Source organism: Manis pentadactyla, chromosome 2 (assembly GCF_030020395.1).
Source record: "Manis pentadactyla isolate mManPen7 chromosome 2, mManPen7.hap1, whole genome shotgun sequence".
NCBI classification, from domain to species: Eukaryota; Metazoa; Chordata; class Mammalia; order Pholidota; family Manidae; genus Manis; species Manis pentadactyla.
Window position 1 is genome coordinate 93,629,572 of NC_080020.1, and position 19,651 is coordinate 93,649,222.

General features: G+C 42.2%; 1 protein-coding gene across 1 annotated transcript in view; it reads right to left on the reverse strand.

Moving 5' to 3' along the window:
• Positions 1 to 1,481: 1,481 nt before the first annotated feature.
• The window catches only part of IPO11 (importin 11), a 298,239-nt gene continuing 280,069 nt past the window's right edge, over positions 1,482 to 19,651 (reverse strand). The window contains exon 30 of the mRNA XM_036887802.2: positions 1,482 to 1,941. Coding sequence (XP_036743697.2) covers positions 1,897 to 1,941 — 45 coding nt within the window. The 3' untranslated portion in view covers positions 1,482 to 1,896. The remainder of the gene's footprint in view (positions 1,942 to 19,651) is intronic.

Genomic DNA, 19,651 nt, shown 5'->3' on the forward strand with positions numbered 1-19,651 from the left:
CTTTGTAGGTAACCTTTTTTTTCTCTCTGGCTGCCTTTAATACTTTGTCCTAGTCTTTGATCTTTGCCATTTTAATTATTATGTGTCTTGGTGTTGCCCTCCTTGGATCCCTTGTCATGGGACTTCTGTGTACCTCTGTGGTCTGAGAGGCCATTTCTTCCCCTAGTTTGGGGAAGTTTTCGGCAATTATTTCTTCAAAGACCCTTTCTATCCCTTTTTCTGTCTCTTCTCCTTCTGGTATTCCTATAATGCGTATATTATTCCTTTTTGATTGGTGACTCAGCTCTCTTAAAATTCTTTCATTCCTGGAGATCCTTTTATCTCTCTCTGCATCAGCTTCTCTGCGTTCCTGTTCTCTGTTTTCTAGTCCATTAATGGTCTCTTGCATCTCGTCCATTCTGTTTTGAAGTCCTTCCAGAGCTTGTTTTATTTCTGTATTCTCCTTCCTTAGTTCTTGCATATTTCTCTGCAAGTCCATCAGCATGGTTATGACTTTTGTTTTGAATTCTTTTTCAGGAAGACTGGCTAAATCTATCTCTCCAGGTTCCTTCTCAGGGAAGATGTAGCAGATGCCGAAGCTGTCTGGGTTAGTCTTGTCTGGATCATAATTTTTTGCCTTTTCATGTCGACAGGTGCTATTGACTGTCAGCTGGGAGGGCCAACCTTTTCACTTGCTACTGGCCTTTCTTTACTGGGACAACTGCGACCCCTAGTGGCTTGTGTTGGGTAATTGCGTGTAGAGTGGGTCTTTGTGTCTTGCCTGGCCGGAATGGAGGAATTTCCCTTTCTGTGGGCGTGGTCTGCTTTAGGCTGCTTCTCTGCTTTCGCAGCGCCCGGAGGGGTAATGGACGGGGCGGCTGTTTGGCTGTTTACCTCCGTGAGGGGTCTCAGAGCTGTTGCCCAGGGGGTTAGTGTGCCCGGTTTTCCCTGTAATTTCCAGCTGCTGGACTGTGACCTATGTTGTTTCCATCTAGCTGTTAAGTCACTGTCCCTTTAAGACTTTCAAAAAGCCCCCGCTTTTCTTTGTCACAGGGGCATCAGCTTCGGAACCCGCTCAGAGGTCTTGCTGTCCTGTTTCCCTAGTATCCAGGGCCCCCTGCGCACGCACTGTGTCTGCGTTCTGGTGTGGGTGGCTGGGGCTGGGTGTTCAGCAGTCTTGGGCTCCGTCTCCCTCCCGCTCTGCCTATTCTTCTCCCGCTGGGAGCTGGGGGGAGGGGTGCTCGGGTCCCGCCGGGCAGGGGCTTGTATCTTACCCCTTTCAGCAGGCGCTGGGTTCTCGCTGGTGTAGTAGTCTGGCTGTTGTCCTGTATCTTCTGGTCTCTCTTTTAGGATTAGTTTTATTTGTTGTATTTTCAAAAATATATATGTTTTTGGGAGGAGATTCCCACTGTCCTACTCATGCCGCCATGTTGGCTCCGCCTCCACATTTCATCTTTTTAAAGTAGTATTTAATCAGATTCTTCACTGCAAAACAATGAGCTTGGCAAAAACACATGGTGGAACACCCTGACCCCTGGTGTATCAGTTCAAGCCATTACTTGAACTCACAGTTCTGTCCAACAGCAGTTTAAGGTGGGCTCTGCGGAGCAACTTCCTGTGTCAGCTGCAGGTCAGCTGGACAGCTCTGCTTCTGGGGGTTGGCACAGTGTTGCTTGAGGCAAAGGGGACAACGGGGCCGTCATTCATCAGGCTACCCAGGCTTGTTCAGGGAGTAAGCCACAGCTTTCAAAGTCCCTTGAGGGCACCTGTCACTTCGGCCACATTCTCTGGTTCAAAGCAAGTCCTAAGGTCAGCCAAAGTCCAAGGGTAGGAGAATGGACTCCACCTCGATGGGAGAAGCTGCAAACTCACATTGCAGGTCACAGTTCTGAGGAGAGCCTCCGGAAGGCTGGCTGCTCATGAGTGCAAGCGGGCTCTACTCCTTGGGTTGCCTTTTTGTCTCTGTAGGGGGTGAGGATGAGCATCATTTCATTACCACAATAATCAGAATTGGAAAAAGCAGCAGATAAATGTGTCTGTCCTTATTGTGTCACAATAATACAGCAATTGCAAGGATTCTGAAACACTCTTTTAGAAACATTGAAAAGTCCCCCCAGGTTTGCGCTTCTTTCTCCAACAAGACATCACTTAGGATGGCATCCCTCTAAAGCTGTAATGTGCCCCCAGCCTGGTAAATCTGGTGAAAATGGTGAAAGGATCAACTATAATGTACATCAGTTAACAGAGCTCTGCAATGCAAGGAAGGGAAATAGTTGAGGAGGCTTGGGTTGGCTCAGAGGGGTAAGCAGAGAAGATAAAAACAACTGAAGAGATGATACAGATGATCCAGTTCTCATCCACTGAGATTCTGCAGTCTGCAATCTTTCTACACCTGCACTTTCCTTAGATTACAAGACAGGCCAGTGTCCCTTTTTTCCAGGGATAATAATCAAGATATCTGAGACAGCCTGTGGTGAACAAGCACAAGCAAAGATCAACAAGGCACAGACATGGACCAGTCTGAAGGCACATGAGCCTCAAACCTCCAGGCAGCCCCCGGGGGGGCTGCTTTCCTCCACACACCTGGGCTCCACACTGGTGGCCCTGTACTGCCTCACCCAGTTCAAGCACACTCATTTTTCAAAAATTTGGTTTCACCCCACTAAAGAAGGAAATATCAAAACCATCTTCTAAATTAAGAGGGAAATAACCAGGTATGTTGTTTAACATTTTGCATGCCTTCTGGCATGTACAGCTCCCTGGAGTACGTGGATTGCTGACAGAAGCCATAAGGGCTTGGAGAGCACTGAGGATCCCGGGAAGCTGGGACAGTGTCACATATAGGTCCACATCCTTCCCATTCTTCATGATGTGGTCGTGATGCCACTTATGTAGCATCTTCTCAATGGAAGAAACCTCCCAGAGAACCTCCTCTGAAGCTTTCCTGTGGCATTTATCACATTCCGCCTTCTACAGGTGCCTCTCTCTCCTCTCAGACTTCAAACCCCGGGAAAGCAGGGCTCACACACGTTTAATTTCTGGGTCCTCCATGATGCTGAGGTTAGTGCCGTACACCTGACCAATCTGTGCAGGCAGTGAGCACAAGTCCAGCCCGCGGGAAAGGCGGGGGACTAGAGGGGAAGCCGAGGGAGGAGTGATGCAGGGGTGGAGGCAGAGAGGGGAAGACAAGGAGGTTCAGGAGGGGTCAGGAGTAGACGTGGACAGACTCAGTAATGCCTAAGGCACCAGGAAAGGGGACTGTGACCCTGACTTTGGGGAGATGCCCCTCATTTCCCCTACTCATAAATCCGACAGTGTCTCCTTCACATTTTCCCACCTCTCCACCTCCCTGGGATACACGGATATAATGAGTCAAAAGAATACACATTCAGTCATTCATATAACCAAATATATATTTCCCAGGTGTATTTGGTCTTCATCCACAGTTCCTGAAAACACTGCAGAGTCTTAAAGGTGAAATGCATGTTTTGTCATGTTAATGAGAGACTTTTAGACTTCCGTCCAAGGGCAGGGGCTGGAGGCTGAATCAACCAGTGGCCAATAATTTAGTCAATCATGACTATGCAGTGAAGCCCCCGCAAAAAGCCCGGGAATATGCTTGTTGCTCTCTGCTCTCTTGGATCCTGCTTCTCAGTTGGAGAGAGCGAGAGCTTCTATGCTTGGGGAAACAGAACACCTCCAGGTGCTACCAAGCCAGGCCCCAGGCTCCACAAGGATAGAAGCTCCTTTATTTGGGACCTTGCCCTATATATGTCTTCATCTGGCTGTTAGCTTGTGTCCTTTACGGTATCCTTTATTAAACTGGTAAGCATAAGTGTCTTCTTGAGTTCTGTGAACGGCTCTAGCAAATTAATCGAACCTCAGGGGGAGGTTGTAGGAATCTCCAACCTAAAGCCAGTAGGTCAGAAGCTCAGGGAGCTGCCAGGGGCTTAAGACCAGCATCTGCAGTGCGGGTTGGAGCCCTTAACCTGGGTAATATGGCACTGTCTCCAGGCCGATAGCATCAGAATTGAGTTGAGTTCTTGGACACCCTGCTGGTGTTCAAGAATTGCTTGGTGTTAGTATGTGTGGGAAGACCCCCCTACACATGCTTACATACATGGGATTCAGGTCCGGGAACCACTGTTACTGCTGTGTATAATATTGTTATTGTTATATTGTAACTCCAGGGAAAAATCCCAGAATCAGTCTTTGAAACCAAAATCAGTCAAAGGGAGAAATAAAGTTTAAGAAACCCATTTATTTCTTACAAGCAGTCGTCCCGTCTCTCTCTTGACGGGGCTGCAGCAGAAGAGCGAGCTCCACCCACCCTCTCCGGTCTAGATAAGCCCTCCTTACCCATGTAATTACCTATTAACATGGAGATGGACTACTTCTCTCCATGCCTTAGAAACACCTACTGATATGGAGATGTACTAAAGCAGGTGAGAGATTCTGGAAATATTACAATTTTACCCATATATATATGTAGGAAAACACACCCTAGCACTACCCCTTTTACTTTCCTCTTCCCTACTGTGCAGCACCATGGTAACTGCATGATATGACTTGTAGAGGCAAGCATCTTATAAGACATAACATTAAATCAGTAGGTTTCTGGATACCAACAATTTCAGACACTATTATGGAACTAAAAGTCATGGAGCTTATAGATTTTACTAATTGAGTGTGAAACAGGGAAATTTTCCAACCTGGAAAACATCAAATTCAATCCACATGACAGAGATAACTAGTCATCACTTCAATGAACATTTTCCTGGTACAAATGCATGTTTTTGTGAGTAAAAAATGTTAGATGTTCAGTGTTGATAAGAGGAAGATGAAGGTGGTATGCCATACACTGTGGATGGCATTCTCACTGGAAAAAATACCCTGCAATATATCTTTTGGCTATAAAAATATTCATACATTTGACCACAAAATCCCAATCCTGAGACTATGCCTTTTGGCAATTAAGTCAACAGAAAAAATATATCTATATTATAGAACTATATTCAATGCCCTAAAATGGAAGCAACCCAAATATCAGTAATAGAGAAATTATTTTATGGCTTTGTGATTAGTTTCATTATAATGTATTAGATATCCAGAATAATGGAAATTTGTGGATACATAAAACAAATAATGTTAGATGAGAAAAGCAGACTTTAAATTTTTATGAATACTATGGATATAACTGTGCAAAAATTATGTGCCTATGGACAAGAACAGAAAGAGAATACTCAAAGACAAAACTAGACATGTTAGGGTAGTGGGACATTTTTAACTTAATGCAATTAAAACAGGAGTGCTATTTGGCCCCATTCCACAGGCATGGAAGGAGAGAAGTGAGAAAGTAAATGAGAGACTAAAGTGGGAAGACTTTATTGGCCCAAGACAAAATTCACCACCAACACAGTTCACATGTTTAGAGCTGCAATTTATGTTTAGCTTTGAGTATTTTCAATAAGGAAAATGATTTGAGGATTTGCAATATGAAAGCATCCTAATGAATGGAATCTATTTATTCAGAAAGAGGGTTATTCATGAATTCTTTCCTCTTACCAAATTATATGCATGCTTATCTATATTAGATAGTTATGAAGAGGAAAATAGAATTTCAAGTTAATGTAACAAACTGTGTTTGGAATAAGTGCTCTGACTGAGGCCCTGCCATAAACCTGAGCAAATGACCAAGGCCCCCTAGGTCTTAGTTTCTCTGTGTATAAAATGAAAGGACTGAATTGCAGCTCTGAGGATCTCTCAGCTGGAACAGCTCATGAAACTAGGACATCTTATCCTGACTCAGGGAACTTGAGGCAGTGCACAGGTACAGCTCTGCATTCAGTTTAGCAATGACCAGAGACTCCTGAGAGGAAGCATAGAGGACCAGCCTTTGGGGGTCTTGACCTCATTTGGTTACAGATTATCACCACTCACAGTTACTTACCAAATTACACCTACACACCTGTTAAGAACTATTGACTTAATTCATTTAATCTGCATAACCACCCCAGGATGTAAGAAATATTATGTACTTATTGTACAGATAAAGAAGCTGAGGTGCTGAGAGGCTAATAATTTCCCAAGGTCATTCAGCTGGTAAATGACAGTCAGGACTCAATTCCAAGCAGTCTGTACCAAAGTTCATGCTCTTAACCATGATGGGATTGGTTGGGCTGCTGTTCGGTTAATCTGACACACACATCCTCCTTATACCCACAACTCCATAGCCAGGAGTTTACAATTACATAGGAGGGAAGAAAGGCTCAAATACAGAACTGCCAAGAGCATCCTGCCTACGGAATGGCTCAGATAATGCCAACCTTTATCATTAACCTTGGTGTTAGAAAAGCCCTGATGGATCCTTGTGGATTAACTAGATTTACCACTGCCTTCTGTAATTCCAGCATTAAGAGTAGATCTCATGGATTTGGAAGACAAGGAAAGGGCAGATAAGGAAGATCAAGGGCCTTCCAGTGTGGGCCACCTCAGATCACATGCTCCAATAGGTAAATCCTCCCCAGCATCCGAGAGCCAGCCCTGATCCCGGCAAGGTCCCAGAGTTTCCCCTATCATTCGTAGTCCTCGGTAATGATTCCCCCCTCAGAACCCAGAGGGAGGGGTTCAGCAAACATTTGTAATAATAATAAGAACCACAGAACAACAGATTCTATGAAGACTAAATTTGGTAAAGTATCTGTTTAGCTGGTTTTACTCAATCTAGGCAACAGAATCTTCTTGAAAAATAATCTTTCCTTTTCTAATTATAATAGCAATACATGTTCATTATAGATATTTTAAATGATACAAGAAAGTATATAAAGAAGAATATAAACACCCTCAATAGAACTACTCACTGTTAACTTTATGGTGTTATCTGCTGATCTTTTTTCTATGCATCTTTGGGTATTTTTAATACCAAATTGGGATGTTATTCAATAGCCTTTTAACAATATAGCATCAGGCTTACTGGTTGTATGGAATTTGTACATGGAGAGCAGGAAGGAAAAATAAATATATAAAAAACAAAACTGGAAGTGGGTGTTTTTGCCTTCTAAGTATGGGGGACTACATAATTTCTGTAAGTGGAGGAAACTGTATACTGTGTTATGCCATTTGCAGAGAGTGGTTGGACAGTAGTCAAATCTAACCCTCCCAATCTTTACACATTAACAAAGAGCATGAACTGAGAGGAGACAAGAGACAATTCCTTTGTGAGTTTTTGGACCTACAAGCAGAAGGCTAACGTCATGCAGAGGGAGAGAAGTAGAACAACATGGTGGGGCCTGCAGTAAGTAAAAGAAGTTTTCAGGAGCCTACAATTTCTGCTAACATAGCAGTAACACCCATTCCTAACCTTCAGCACAGGCTGCTGTCTATCCAGATACCTCATGAGAGTGATTTGAGCAAATTCCAGGAGAACCAGCAACGAATCTAGGCCGCCTTGAAGCCTGGGAAATGGACGGTCGACAGAGCCACAACTCAGCACTGAAAAGGCCCATAAGAACTCAGCCCCTGGAAATTCACAAAAGTCCTAGGGAGGATATTAAATTCTCCGTAGACTATCAGATTGAGAGCTTGAGCCAATTTCATTTCGATCTCAGTGGATAGGGAAGCTCGAATGACATGTAGGTTATACTAATGTCATATTATTTATTTATCCAATCTCCAACTTAGCTGGCACTGCATTAATAGCCTATCTTAACCAGACAAACATCTTTAACATAAATGCTTGCATACCTATCAGATATTAGGATAGTCACTAATTCATGTTCAAGTTTGGAACATTTTAAGGAATTTGATAAAATACTGCCAAACTAAACCCAGAATTTTGACTCTCATAACCATTTGAGGTCTATTCAATTCCCATAACTATAAAACAATGTATAAAATGGTTCTTCAACTTACCCCTTTACAGAGAAATAAAAGTATTTGTTAAGAATGACTGGACCCTCCCTCTGTACTGAGCATGCCACACAATTTACTACATACATTTAACCAAGAGACTGACATATACTATTAGCTTTAATTTCTCCTCATTAGCAACCACTTGGCAGCCCTAATCCATGTGGCACATGCTCACCCTCTTGTGCCCATCTCACTTTGTTCTAACCCAGCACCATCCTGTCTGACCTGGAATGCCTGCTCCTGGCTTCAGATCCCTTGTTATTCAGACACAATTTCTGTATAATTGTTTATTTCAAGTGATTTTTTTTAAGTACTTTTAAGTATTATTTGTATAGGAACTGCATTACAGAAAAAGGATGTTTTGTGGAGTCTTATATGCACATGGGTCGTTAGGTTCTAAAACCAACCCTTAAAAGCAAAATCTGCATATGTTCCTATCCTCAGAAATCTTATTAGCCACCTACAAAGGAAAATGTAAGACTTGGCATATTCAATCCTTACAGAATGTGTATGTAAAAATGTATATTGTACACAAAAACATATGGCATATGAGGACTATGTAAGTAACATGTAATTTTCTCAATTTTTGTTATTTTTCACTTCTTTTATGCAGAGTTAGGGGTTTATTTTTCTAAGACTGATCCTCTGAAGGTGACCTCCCAGAAACAGAGTTGCTCTTCTGTAAGGCTCCAAGGAAACTGGTGAAGGCCCACTGCTTGCAGCAATGTATCCTGGTCAAGCACAAGGTTTAGACTTCAGTTCCCCACCTTGCCAAGATGGAGCTGAGGTGGTAATACTGCTATTAGCTGGACATGAACATTCCAAGGGCTGGGCCTTCATCCTCCTTCCCTACTGCATCATGAGAAGAGCCACTGATTCCCTAGTCACACCTAAAAGCCCCACAGTCCACTGGTGCCTATCTGGAGTCTGGTGCCTGGTCCTGCCCAATCACAGGCCTAACTAGATGGTCAGGAGACAACAGACACACCTTCACTGCTCCTACCTCGGTGGTTTCTCCCTAGTGACCACTGCTCTGCATGTGCCGCTTGGTCATTTGCCTGGGTTCGAGTGGAAAACATGCCCTTGAATTTTTCTAAGCTATGGCTCTACTGTCCTTGATTTCCTTTCTCACCTCTGCTCCAAGTTTGTTAATGGAGTGAATGACATTAATCAATGTGCTAGTGCCCAACCATCTTTGCATTGTGAGATAAATCAAACCAGAGCATTAAAGCTCTAACTATAAAAATGGGTATGTACATCATACATTGCTTGATTTTTATTTCTATCTTACTTTTCTAGCTTGGATCCTAGGATTATATTACCTTTATAAGACACATCAAAGAACATATACTCTTTTATGTTCTCTTGAAGAATCAGTTCAAAATAAGAATTATGTTCCATGAATATTTGGTAGAATTTACCTATGATGTAAGTTATTTGGGAGGATTGTAGATCTGTCACTATGGATTCTTTCTTTTAAGTGTGTAGCTATTTCCAGGGCACTCCAGGAAGCCTTGGGACAGGGGATAGTTTCTGTTCTCATCATTACCTGCTACTACTTGCTGCCCTAACATAACGTGAGCTCCACAGGGGAAGCCACTGATGGTCACACTGACCACTGTGTTTCCACCTCATAGTACCAGCTTTAATTAATTTGTTATTTAATTATATTTATTGAGTGAATGCATTGTTAAATAAAACATCAAGAGGATCTACTTAAAAGCTATCAGAAACGCTTAAAATATTTAATAATTATAATAAGGAAGCCAGTTACAAAATAATAATGTAAAGCCCTCCTAAATATCAGTACTAGTTTGAAAATATACTGGAGTCAAAATTTCCATTAATATTAGCAACAACAACAAAGGGCCTAACACAAAATTAAGAAGAAATATATAGAAATCATAAGAAAAACTAAAAGCATAGTTGAAGGACACAAAATATTTGAGGAAATGAGGAGATGCATATATTCTCCATTTCTTGTAAAGAGGTCAATGCTCTACAAATTAATCGACATGTTCAATTTAATTTCAAGTAAAATATTATAAAGAAAAGGAGACAAATTATAAAGCTTTATGAGCTAAAATAGTATAACATCATAAGATTAAGTAAATGGATAAACGCAAAAAAAGAGAAAGCTCAATATATATACAATGGTGACAAGAGCAGTCAGAGCTAATTCTTATATTGCACTTACTATATACAAGACACCATTCTACATGTGTATATACTTTAGCCTTAAAACAACATTGAAAGGTAAAGTACTATTATTATTTTATCCCCATTTTTACAGATAGAAAAACTAAGGCCAAGAGACTAGAATGGAGGAAGAGGCCAGGGTCAGCATGCAGAATTACATATAATCTCTGTTTTTATACATTATGCCCATAATTTCAATTCAGCCTAATACCTCAAGACAGCAGCCTCTTTGATATCAAACCTCTCATCATCTGGCAAGGGTGGCCACCTGGGGCGACTGGGCGGTCTGGCTTCTTACACAGACTCCCTCTCAAGCAGCCCTGCTCTCACTCCCCACACACTTTGAGGATATGTGGTAACTTCAATTCCTAAACCTTTCAGGGTTTCTAGGGCTGATTGGCCTCCCCTTCTGTAGGCTCCCTGGATTTCAATGTTCTTCTCTTTGGTCTATTAACATTTATCTTAACATTTTTTAATCTTCTAAAATTTTATGAAAGTCTCATCCACTACTATTTCTAGGATGAAGTTTGTAGATTTTTGACTTTGCTGATTTCTTCACATTTTTTTAGTGACTTTTGAGAAATAACTCAGAAAAACACATATTTTCATCTTTAACCAGAAGTTCACATATGAATTTACCCTAGGAAAATTTTCAACAAAGAACACAAAGATTTATGCTAAAGAATCTTTACTGCTTCATAATTTATAATGGCAAGGAATAAGAATGGTCAAAATAGCTAGCAGTAAAAGATGAATGAAATAACTATGGTACCTCTGTGGAGACCAGGGAGCTGTGCCATTCATATCTCCTTCAACAGAACCTTCCATAGGGGGAGTGTAGTGGACTGGAGCCTCCAGCTGTCACCACTTTGGATCCACATCGGTGTTCATGTTGAGGCCATGCTTCCTCCCTGCTCTCCCCAACCACTGACTAAGCATGGTGGGGGTGCTAGAGCTAGGCCTCTCTTGTCCTATAGGAACTACCCCAGGAACAAGCTCCGAGCAGGGACTGACTCCCACCAGCCAAGGCAGGCCGCCCTTCCTACCCATTCCTTCCCACTACTGTCCTCTCACAGGTGTCAGACCTGCATCGTCCCAGTGACCTAGTCCTGCTCCCTCTCCCTTTGTCCTTCACAGGAATTTCTCCTGATATGTTTCTTATTCAGTTAATCCTTTCTTAGTACCTGCTTCTTGGAGAACCTGAACTGACAGAACACCAAATATCAAGTCAGTTTTCAAATATGGTATTCACAAGAAATACATAAGGATAGAAAAAACAGGATATAAAGCTATCAAAAATGCTAGTATTCTAAATACATATACAACAGAATCCTCATTTTGTTTTGTTTAAAAGGCATAGAGTAACAAATGTGTGTGTGTGTGTGTGCATACATATAAACCCTTCACACATACACATCACAATGTTACTAGTGATCATTTCTCAATGAATGGATTATAAGTGTTGCTGCTTCTTTACCATTTTCTCCAATTTCCAATGTCTCAGTAATGAACATCACTACCTTTATAATCAGAAACAAATTAAGTGCACATACACAGACAAAGCTCCATAAGGACCCTGAAGTCCCTCTGAGGCTGGGTGCTGTCTGAATGGAGCGTACTGGAGGCCTCCTCTTCTGAGGCTGATGTATGGTAGGCAGGCACAGCTAAGCAACAAGAAATACAGGTTATAAGGTCAATGCTCAACAGCTTCAAGAATGTGCTTGGCTGAGGGGGAGAAAGACAAGTACCAAATGATTTCCCTCATTTGTGGAGTATAACAATGTAGCAAAACTGAAGGAGCAAAACAGAAACAGACTCACAGACTTCAAGGGACTAGCAGTTATCAAAGGGGAGGGATGGGGGAGGGCGGGAGGGAGAAGGGGATTGAGAGGTATTGATTGGCACTCATGGTGTGTGGGGGGGTCACGGGGAAGACAGTGTAGCACAGAGAAGGCAAATAGTGACTACACTGATGGGTAGTTACTGCACTGGGGTATGGGGGGGGTCCCGATAATATGGATGAATGTAATAACCACATTTTTTCATATGAAACTTTTGTAAGAGTGTATATCAATAATACCTTAATAAGAAAAAAAAAAAAAAAAGAATGTGCTTGGCTGATTCCAGATGTTTTCAAAATCCAAACTGCATTTAGGAATCTTTATGGAGCACCAGAAGGGAACAAAGTAGATGGAGTGCCAACCCTTCTGAGCATTGTTTGTTTTAGTTTCATAGTTTTAAAAGAAATTTCTAACAAGTCAGTATTTACCCACACTACTTTATTTCTCATTTTGTCACTTACCTGATAAAGAAGAATGGTGTTCACTCCTTCTCTTAAAGGACAGATTACTTTCCCAAGTCTGCCAAAAGGATGTCAGTGGACACTAAGCCAGCATGTACTTCTACCTAGCCACCATCAAACCTGCCCTTTGTCCCTCCACCACGGTGCTGCCTCCGTACCTGCTATTCTTGAGGAATTCTCCTGAATCAGAATGTCAGAACAATGTAATACCAACAACAACACAATTGTAAGAACTAACATTTATCGGATGACTGCACTGTGCCAAGCAATGTTCTAAAAACTTTCCACTTATTAAATGACTTGTAATCTCCACAAGAATCCTATAAGGGAAGTACTCACAGCATCCTGTGCAACAGAGGAGGACACAGAAGAGTAGAGAAGTAAAACGACTTTGCCAGAAGTGCATGGCCAGCACTGGGGGAGGCGGAGTGTGAACACGGAAAGAACCAAAGAACAAAGATGGAGAACAAAATGCCCTGTCAGCTCAGGTACACAGTGGCTGTCCTGGGCAGGCAGGCACGTCGGACAATGCCGGGTAAGCAGCAGGGGAAGTGCGGGGTCATTGGGAGCACCTTGGTCAAAGCCGGCAAGATAAAGACTTAGAAATCAAGGGAGGAAGTCAAATAAAGGCCACTAAATACACACAAACAGGGAGTGATGCAGACGTGCATGAGGTGACGGTGCTGGGGACAGAGTTGAACAAGTCGAGAAGCCACTTCATGGCTAAAGCGTCATGGGAGGAAGGGCAGTAACCCTGTGATGATCGGAGATAAAGGATGTGAAATAAACAGAGAGATCAGTGACAGAGAGAAGGGCCTGTCAGACAAGAGGAAGGGATGGAAATGCAGAGAAGGGCCTGTCAGACAAGAGGAAGGGATGGAAATGCAGGGGTAGAGATAGCTCCTCTCTGAAAAAAAACAGAGGTAAGGAAGGGGAAGCAACCAATTTGAGAGGGAATTGTATCATTTCCTTTTCACTGTTATTTTAACCCTTGCAGGATGTTGTCCTCAGCTAGTGAGCCAAACAAACTGAGAAAAGTACACTCCTCCCTTAGGACATCACATTTCATAGAATGAATGTCAACAAGCCAGCTTCCACTGTCCCACGGGCACTAAGTTAGTTTGGATAGTTGGATTTCTGTGTGTCCTCTGTGTTTTTAGGGGTTCTTGCCAAGAATGAGAGGTGATTTCAGGTAAGTAGATACCACTTGAAAAGGGAATCCTCCTCTTGGATAATTACTGTGGTCATGAAATAAGATCACGTGTGTAAAGGACATATGTACAGAGCTTGACACTTAGTATGTGCTCAATGAATGGTAGCCATGAGGAGGAGGGTGTTTCTCTCCTAATCAAAAATATTCGATGGCTCCACCACTGTCAACAGGACCCTGGCCTAGCACTGAAAGCCCTCCGCTAGCTAGCCCCCTACTTGTATTTCTATAACTTTAGTCACAGAATTGATTCACTACATTTAGATCTTGGCAATGTCAGTCCTACTCAATAAAATGCCTATGTGAGAGGACTTAAAAATTAAATGACATGGGTCCCCTTCATCACAGAGCTCAGTCATGGATCACAGAAGACTCTCAGGTCCAGGTGGTGAAGTGAGGAAACATTAGAAGCTGCATCCTGAAATACTGGCCATGTTTGGATGAGGTGAGATGACAGTGCTGGGCCACTGGAGAATGGCTTTCTGTTCAGGCAAGAGGCAGAATGGGAGGCAGACCCTGGTGAATTCAAGATCCAAGGAACAAGAAAGGAGAGCAATAGTCATATAATTTCAATTGTAAAAATGAAGCTGGAATAATGTGTTTTAAGATAGATGGCCACAAGTGGTCAGGCTTAAAAATAAGCAAACCATATGTGTATAGGGCCCACTTGGCAAAGTCTAAGGTAATCCTAGAGCAAAGAAGAATAAAGCCACAGCAGACATTGCTCTCCAGCATACCTAAGACTAAAAGTTACTTGGGTCTATACTCCAGACACACAAATCTCATTTTTACTAGTCACTCTGTTGGCTCAGTGCAAAGAGCTATTTTTACTTTATTTTGTTGTTACTGTCATTGATGTTTTTTTGCCCTTCTCATGGCAGTTTCCTTCCCTGTGCTCAGTCCACATCCTTATGATCTTATCCCAAGTTCCAGACATAGGCATGTGACTCAGAACTGCCATCAGAACATCATGTTCTTTTGGCCACAGTGATTGGTTCAGAGTTGGGTCTCTGGCCCAAAAGAACTGAGATGCCATAAGACTTTGTTGGGGCAGCAGGGGAGAAGGAACTTACTTTTTTGTACTGAAAATAAGTGAGATGACATATACCTGGAGCTACCCAGGAAGCCAACACTCTGGAATACAGCCAAAAAATGGGAAAAGAAACTGGGTCCTCACAGCACTGTTGGAGCACCTGGATCAGACTGCACTTGAAGTCTATGTCTCTAAAGTCAATTGAGCAAGCCATTAAATTCCCATTTTTTGTTCAGCCAGGATGAATTGGTTCTGTCCTCATGACTGAGTCACAACTAATGGAGAAATGGAAGCTGAGGCTAAGTGAAATAAACTCCTGTCTGTCAGAGGGGTGGGATGGTCCCTGAACCAGATGTGCTCTTCTGCACGGCCCCTGCCCAGCATGCAAGAGCCCCGGTCAGACGCTGCGCCACACTGGAGCGTGTGCTGAGGCAGACTCCCTATGCTATGAAAATATCCGTACCTGCATGGGTACAGAGAGGCTCAGGCAACCCGAGGGAAAGTCAGCTGCAGGAGGCCCTCTATAGGGTTTCTGCCCCATGATCTTTGCCTCTGCAGTTCCTCTAGCCCCGTCCTCCCACGCAGTCTGTGCCCCCCAGCGGAGCTGTGTTTGCGCCTGCCCCCTCACCACACCAGCGTCCTCCTGACTCCACGTGTTGGCTCCTCCCCACCCGGCTTCCGCTGCCGCCTACTCTTTGCCCATCCACTTTGCACATATTCCATGACCTGGCTCAACTCTTTCCAATTTTCTCTGGCCACAACAACCCACATTTGAACTCAGTTTCCTTATATCCATATAGTAGGGCAATAACCTGTTAGGGAGTTCACTCCTGAAACATCGGTAATCATTATAATCATAACAGCCAACAATTAGGCATTTTTCTGTATGTCAGGCACTACTTTAAGCACCCTACATGTGTTACCTCATAACCGCCACACCCTGCGACAGAGGCATTGCTCTAACAGAGAAGCTGAGTAACTTGGCCAACGGCATACACCTAACAGGTGCCAGAGGCATATTTCAAACCAAGCAGTTTGGGGCCAGAGTTTTCATGATCTTCAGGGCCACCCACCACTGCTCTGAGTGGTGTCAGGATGGTGTTAGAGCACGGGACGTGGGTGTGTCAGAGCCCTGCCCCAACCACTTCTGTCCCACACTGTCAGTCCCCTCGGAGAAGTGACAATGGCAAGATGTCTCTTTTCCAAATTACTACTTTGTTACTTGATACCTAGGTGTGAAGCCAAAGTCTCTTCTTCCCTCTAACCCAAATATAGTCCAGTCATCAGCAAGCTGCCCACGCCTGGAGCACTGATAAGTGTGCCCAGGGGCACTTCTGAGGAAAGAAGTAGTAGAATTAGAATCATTTATCACTCAAACCAGGAGCTGAACTAAGATAACCAACATTCCAATTTGCCCTGACACTCCTGGTTCTGACAATAACTTACATATTAATATCTGGATAGATATTAATCATTCTAATAACTAACAACTTTGGTTTGAGCTATAAATTGGCCGGTCATCCTAGGCTTACCTATATGCCAACTAAGGGGGAAGAATACCAGACATTTTTTTCTTTTTCCACCTATGACTACCTGTCTGATTCATGTTACTGCTTCATGTACTTTCCTGAAACTGGGGAGATGGCATCCCAATCTGTGGGGACAGCTTCTTGAGCTTATATCAGAAGTTCTGAAATGGGTAAGGGCAGACATTAACTCAACAAGACAAAAATCAAACTATATTAGTGAGCCCAGGCTGCTGGGACAGAATATCAGAGACCAGAGGGGTTCAGCAACAGACATTTAGTTCTCTGTCTGGAAGCTGTGAAGTCCTAGATCAAAGGGCCGGCTTGTTTAATCTGGTTCCTGGAGAGTGACTACTTTCTGCCTTGCAGACAGGTGCCTTCTTGCTGGGTCCCCATACAACAGAGAGAAAAACAAAGGACTCCAGTGTCTCTTTTTTTGTTTGTTTGTTATTGTTAATGCACAATTACTTGAACATTATGGTTACTAGACTCCCCCTATTATCGAGTCCCCACCACATACCCCATTACAGTCACTGTCCATCAGCATTAGTAAGATGCTATAGAATCACTACTTGCATTCTCTGTGTTATACTGCCTTCCCCAGGTCCCCACCCCCTACATTATACATGCTAATCATAATGTCCCCTATTCCCCCTTATCTCTCCCTTCCCATCCATCCTCCCCAATCCCTTTCCCTTTCGTAACTGTTAGTCCATTCTTGGGTTCTGTGAGTCTGCTGCTGTTTTGTTCCTTCAGTTTTTGCTTGGTTCTTATACTCCACATATGAGTGAAATCATATGATACTTGTCTTTCCCCACCTGGCTTATTTCACTGAGCATAATACCCTCTAATTCCATGCATGTTGTTGCAAATGGTATAACGTGTTTTCTTCCTATGGCTGAATAATATTCCATTGTGTATATGTACCACATCTTCTTTATCCATTCATCTACTGATGGACACTTAGGTTGCTTCCATTTCTTGGCTATTGTAAATAGTGCTGCGATAAACATAGGGGTGCATACGTCTTTTTCAAACTGGGCTCCTGCATTCTTATGGTAAATTCCTAGGAGTGGAATTCCTGGGTCAAATGGTATTTCTATTTTGAGTTTTTTGAGGAACCTCCATACTGCTTTCCACAATGGTTGAACTAATTTACATTCCCACTAGCAGTGTAGGAGGGTTCCCCTTTCTCCACATTCTCGCCAACATTTGTTGTTGTTTGTCTTTTGGATGTTGGGCATCCTAACTGCTGTGAGGTGATATCTCATTGTGGTTTTAATTTACATTTCTCTGATGATTAGGGATGTGGAGCATCTTTTCATGTGCCTGTTGGCCATCTGAATTTCTTCTTTGGAGAAGTGTCTGTTCAGCTCCTCTGCCCATTTTTTAAATTGGCTTATTTGCTTTTTGTTTGTTGAGGTGCATGAGCTCTTTATATAATTTGGATGTCAACCCCTTATCAGATATGTCATTTATTAATATATTCTCCCATACTGTAGGATGTCTTTTTGTTCTACTGATGGTATCCTTTGCTGTACAGAAGCTTTTTAGTTTGACATAGTCCTACTTGTTCATTTTTGTTTTTGTTTTTCTTCCTATGGCTGAATAATATTCCATTTGAATATGTACCACCTCTTCTTTATCCATTCATCTACTGATGGACACTTAAGTTGCTTCCATTTCTTGGCTATTGTAAATAGTGCTGCGATAAACATAGGGGTGCATACGTCTTTTTCAAACTGGGCTCCTGCATTCTTATGTTCTGGAGGTCTAAGCCAGATATGTTCATGAAGAAGTTGCTCATGTTTATGTCCAAGAGATTTTTGCCTAGGTTTTTTTCTAAGAGTTTTATAGTTTCATGACTTACATTCAGGTCTTTGATCCATTTTGAGTTTACTTTGCTGTATGGGGTTAGACAGTGATCCAGTTTCATTCTCTTACATGTAGCTGTCCAGTTTTGCCAATACCAGCTCTTGAAGTGGCTGACATTTCCCCTTTGTATATCCATAGCTCCTTTATTGTATATTAATTGACAATTAAATTGGGTTAAATTTGGGCTCTCTAGTCTGTTCCATTGGTCTATGGATCTGTTCTTGTGCCAGTACCACACAAGATTGTGTGTACTGTGATTACTGTGTCTTTGTAGTAGAACTTGAAGTCAGGGAGAGTAATTCCCCCCACTTTATTCTTCCTTCTCCAGACTGCTTTGGCTATTCAGGGTCTTTTCTGGTTACATATGAACATTAGAACTATTTGCTCTAGTTCATTGAAGAATGCTGTTGGAATTTTGATAGGGATTGCATTGAATCTGTAGATTGCTTTAGGCAGGGTGGCCATTTTGACAATATTAATTCTTTCTATCCATGAGCACAGGATGTGTTTCCATTTATTGGTGTCTTCTTTAATTTCTCTCATACTCATGAGACTTGTAGTTCTCAAACTCTTGTAGTTTTCAGCATATAGGTCTTTCACTCTCTTGGTTAGGTTTATTCCTAGGTGTTTTATTCTTTTGGATGCAATAGTGACTGGAATTGTTTTCCTGATTTTTCTTTCTACTTTTTCATCATTAGTGTATAGCAATGCAACAGATTTCTGTGCTTTAAGTTTCGTATCCCGCAACTTTGCTGAATTCAGATATTAGATCTAGTAGTTTGGGAGTGGATTCTTTAGGTTTTTTTTATGTACAGTATCATGTCATTTGCAAGGAGTGACAGTTTAACTTCTTCCTACCAATCTGGATGCCTTTTATTTCTTTGTGTTGTCTAATTGCCATGGCTTAGACCTCCAGAACTATGTTGAATAAAAGTGGGGAGAGTGGGCATCTCTGTCTTTTTCCTGATCTTAAAGAAAAAGCTTTCAGCTTCTCGCTGTTAAGTATCATGTTGGCTGTGGGTTTGTCATATATGGCCTTTATTATGTAAAGGTACTTGCCCTCTATACCCATTTTGTTGAGAGTTTTTATCATGAATGGTTGTTGAATTTTTTCAAATGCTTTTTCTGCATCTATGGAGATGATTGTGTGGTTTTTCTCCTTCTTTTTGTTGATGTAGTAGATGATGTTGATGGATTTTCGAATGTTGTACCATCCTTGCATGGCTGGGATGAATCCTACTTGATCATGATGGATGATCTGTTTGATGTATTTTTGAATTCAGTTTGCTAATATTTTGTTGAGTATTTTTGCATCAATGTTCATCAGGGATATTGTTCTGTAATTTTCTTTTTTTGTGGTGTCTTTGCCTGGTTTTGGTATTAGGGTTATGTTGGCCTCATAGAATGAGTTTGGGAGTAGTCCTTCCTCTTCCACTGTTTGGAAAACTCAACTGATGATGGGTATTAGGTCTTCACTAAATGTTTGATAAAATTCAGCAGTGAAACCATCTGGTCCAGGAATTTTGTTCTTAGGTGGTTTTTTGATTACCAATTCAATTTCTTTGCTGGTAATTGGTCTATTTAGATTTTCTGTTTCTTCCTGGGTCAGCCTTGGA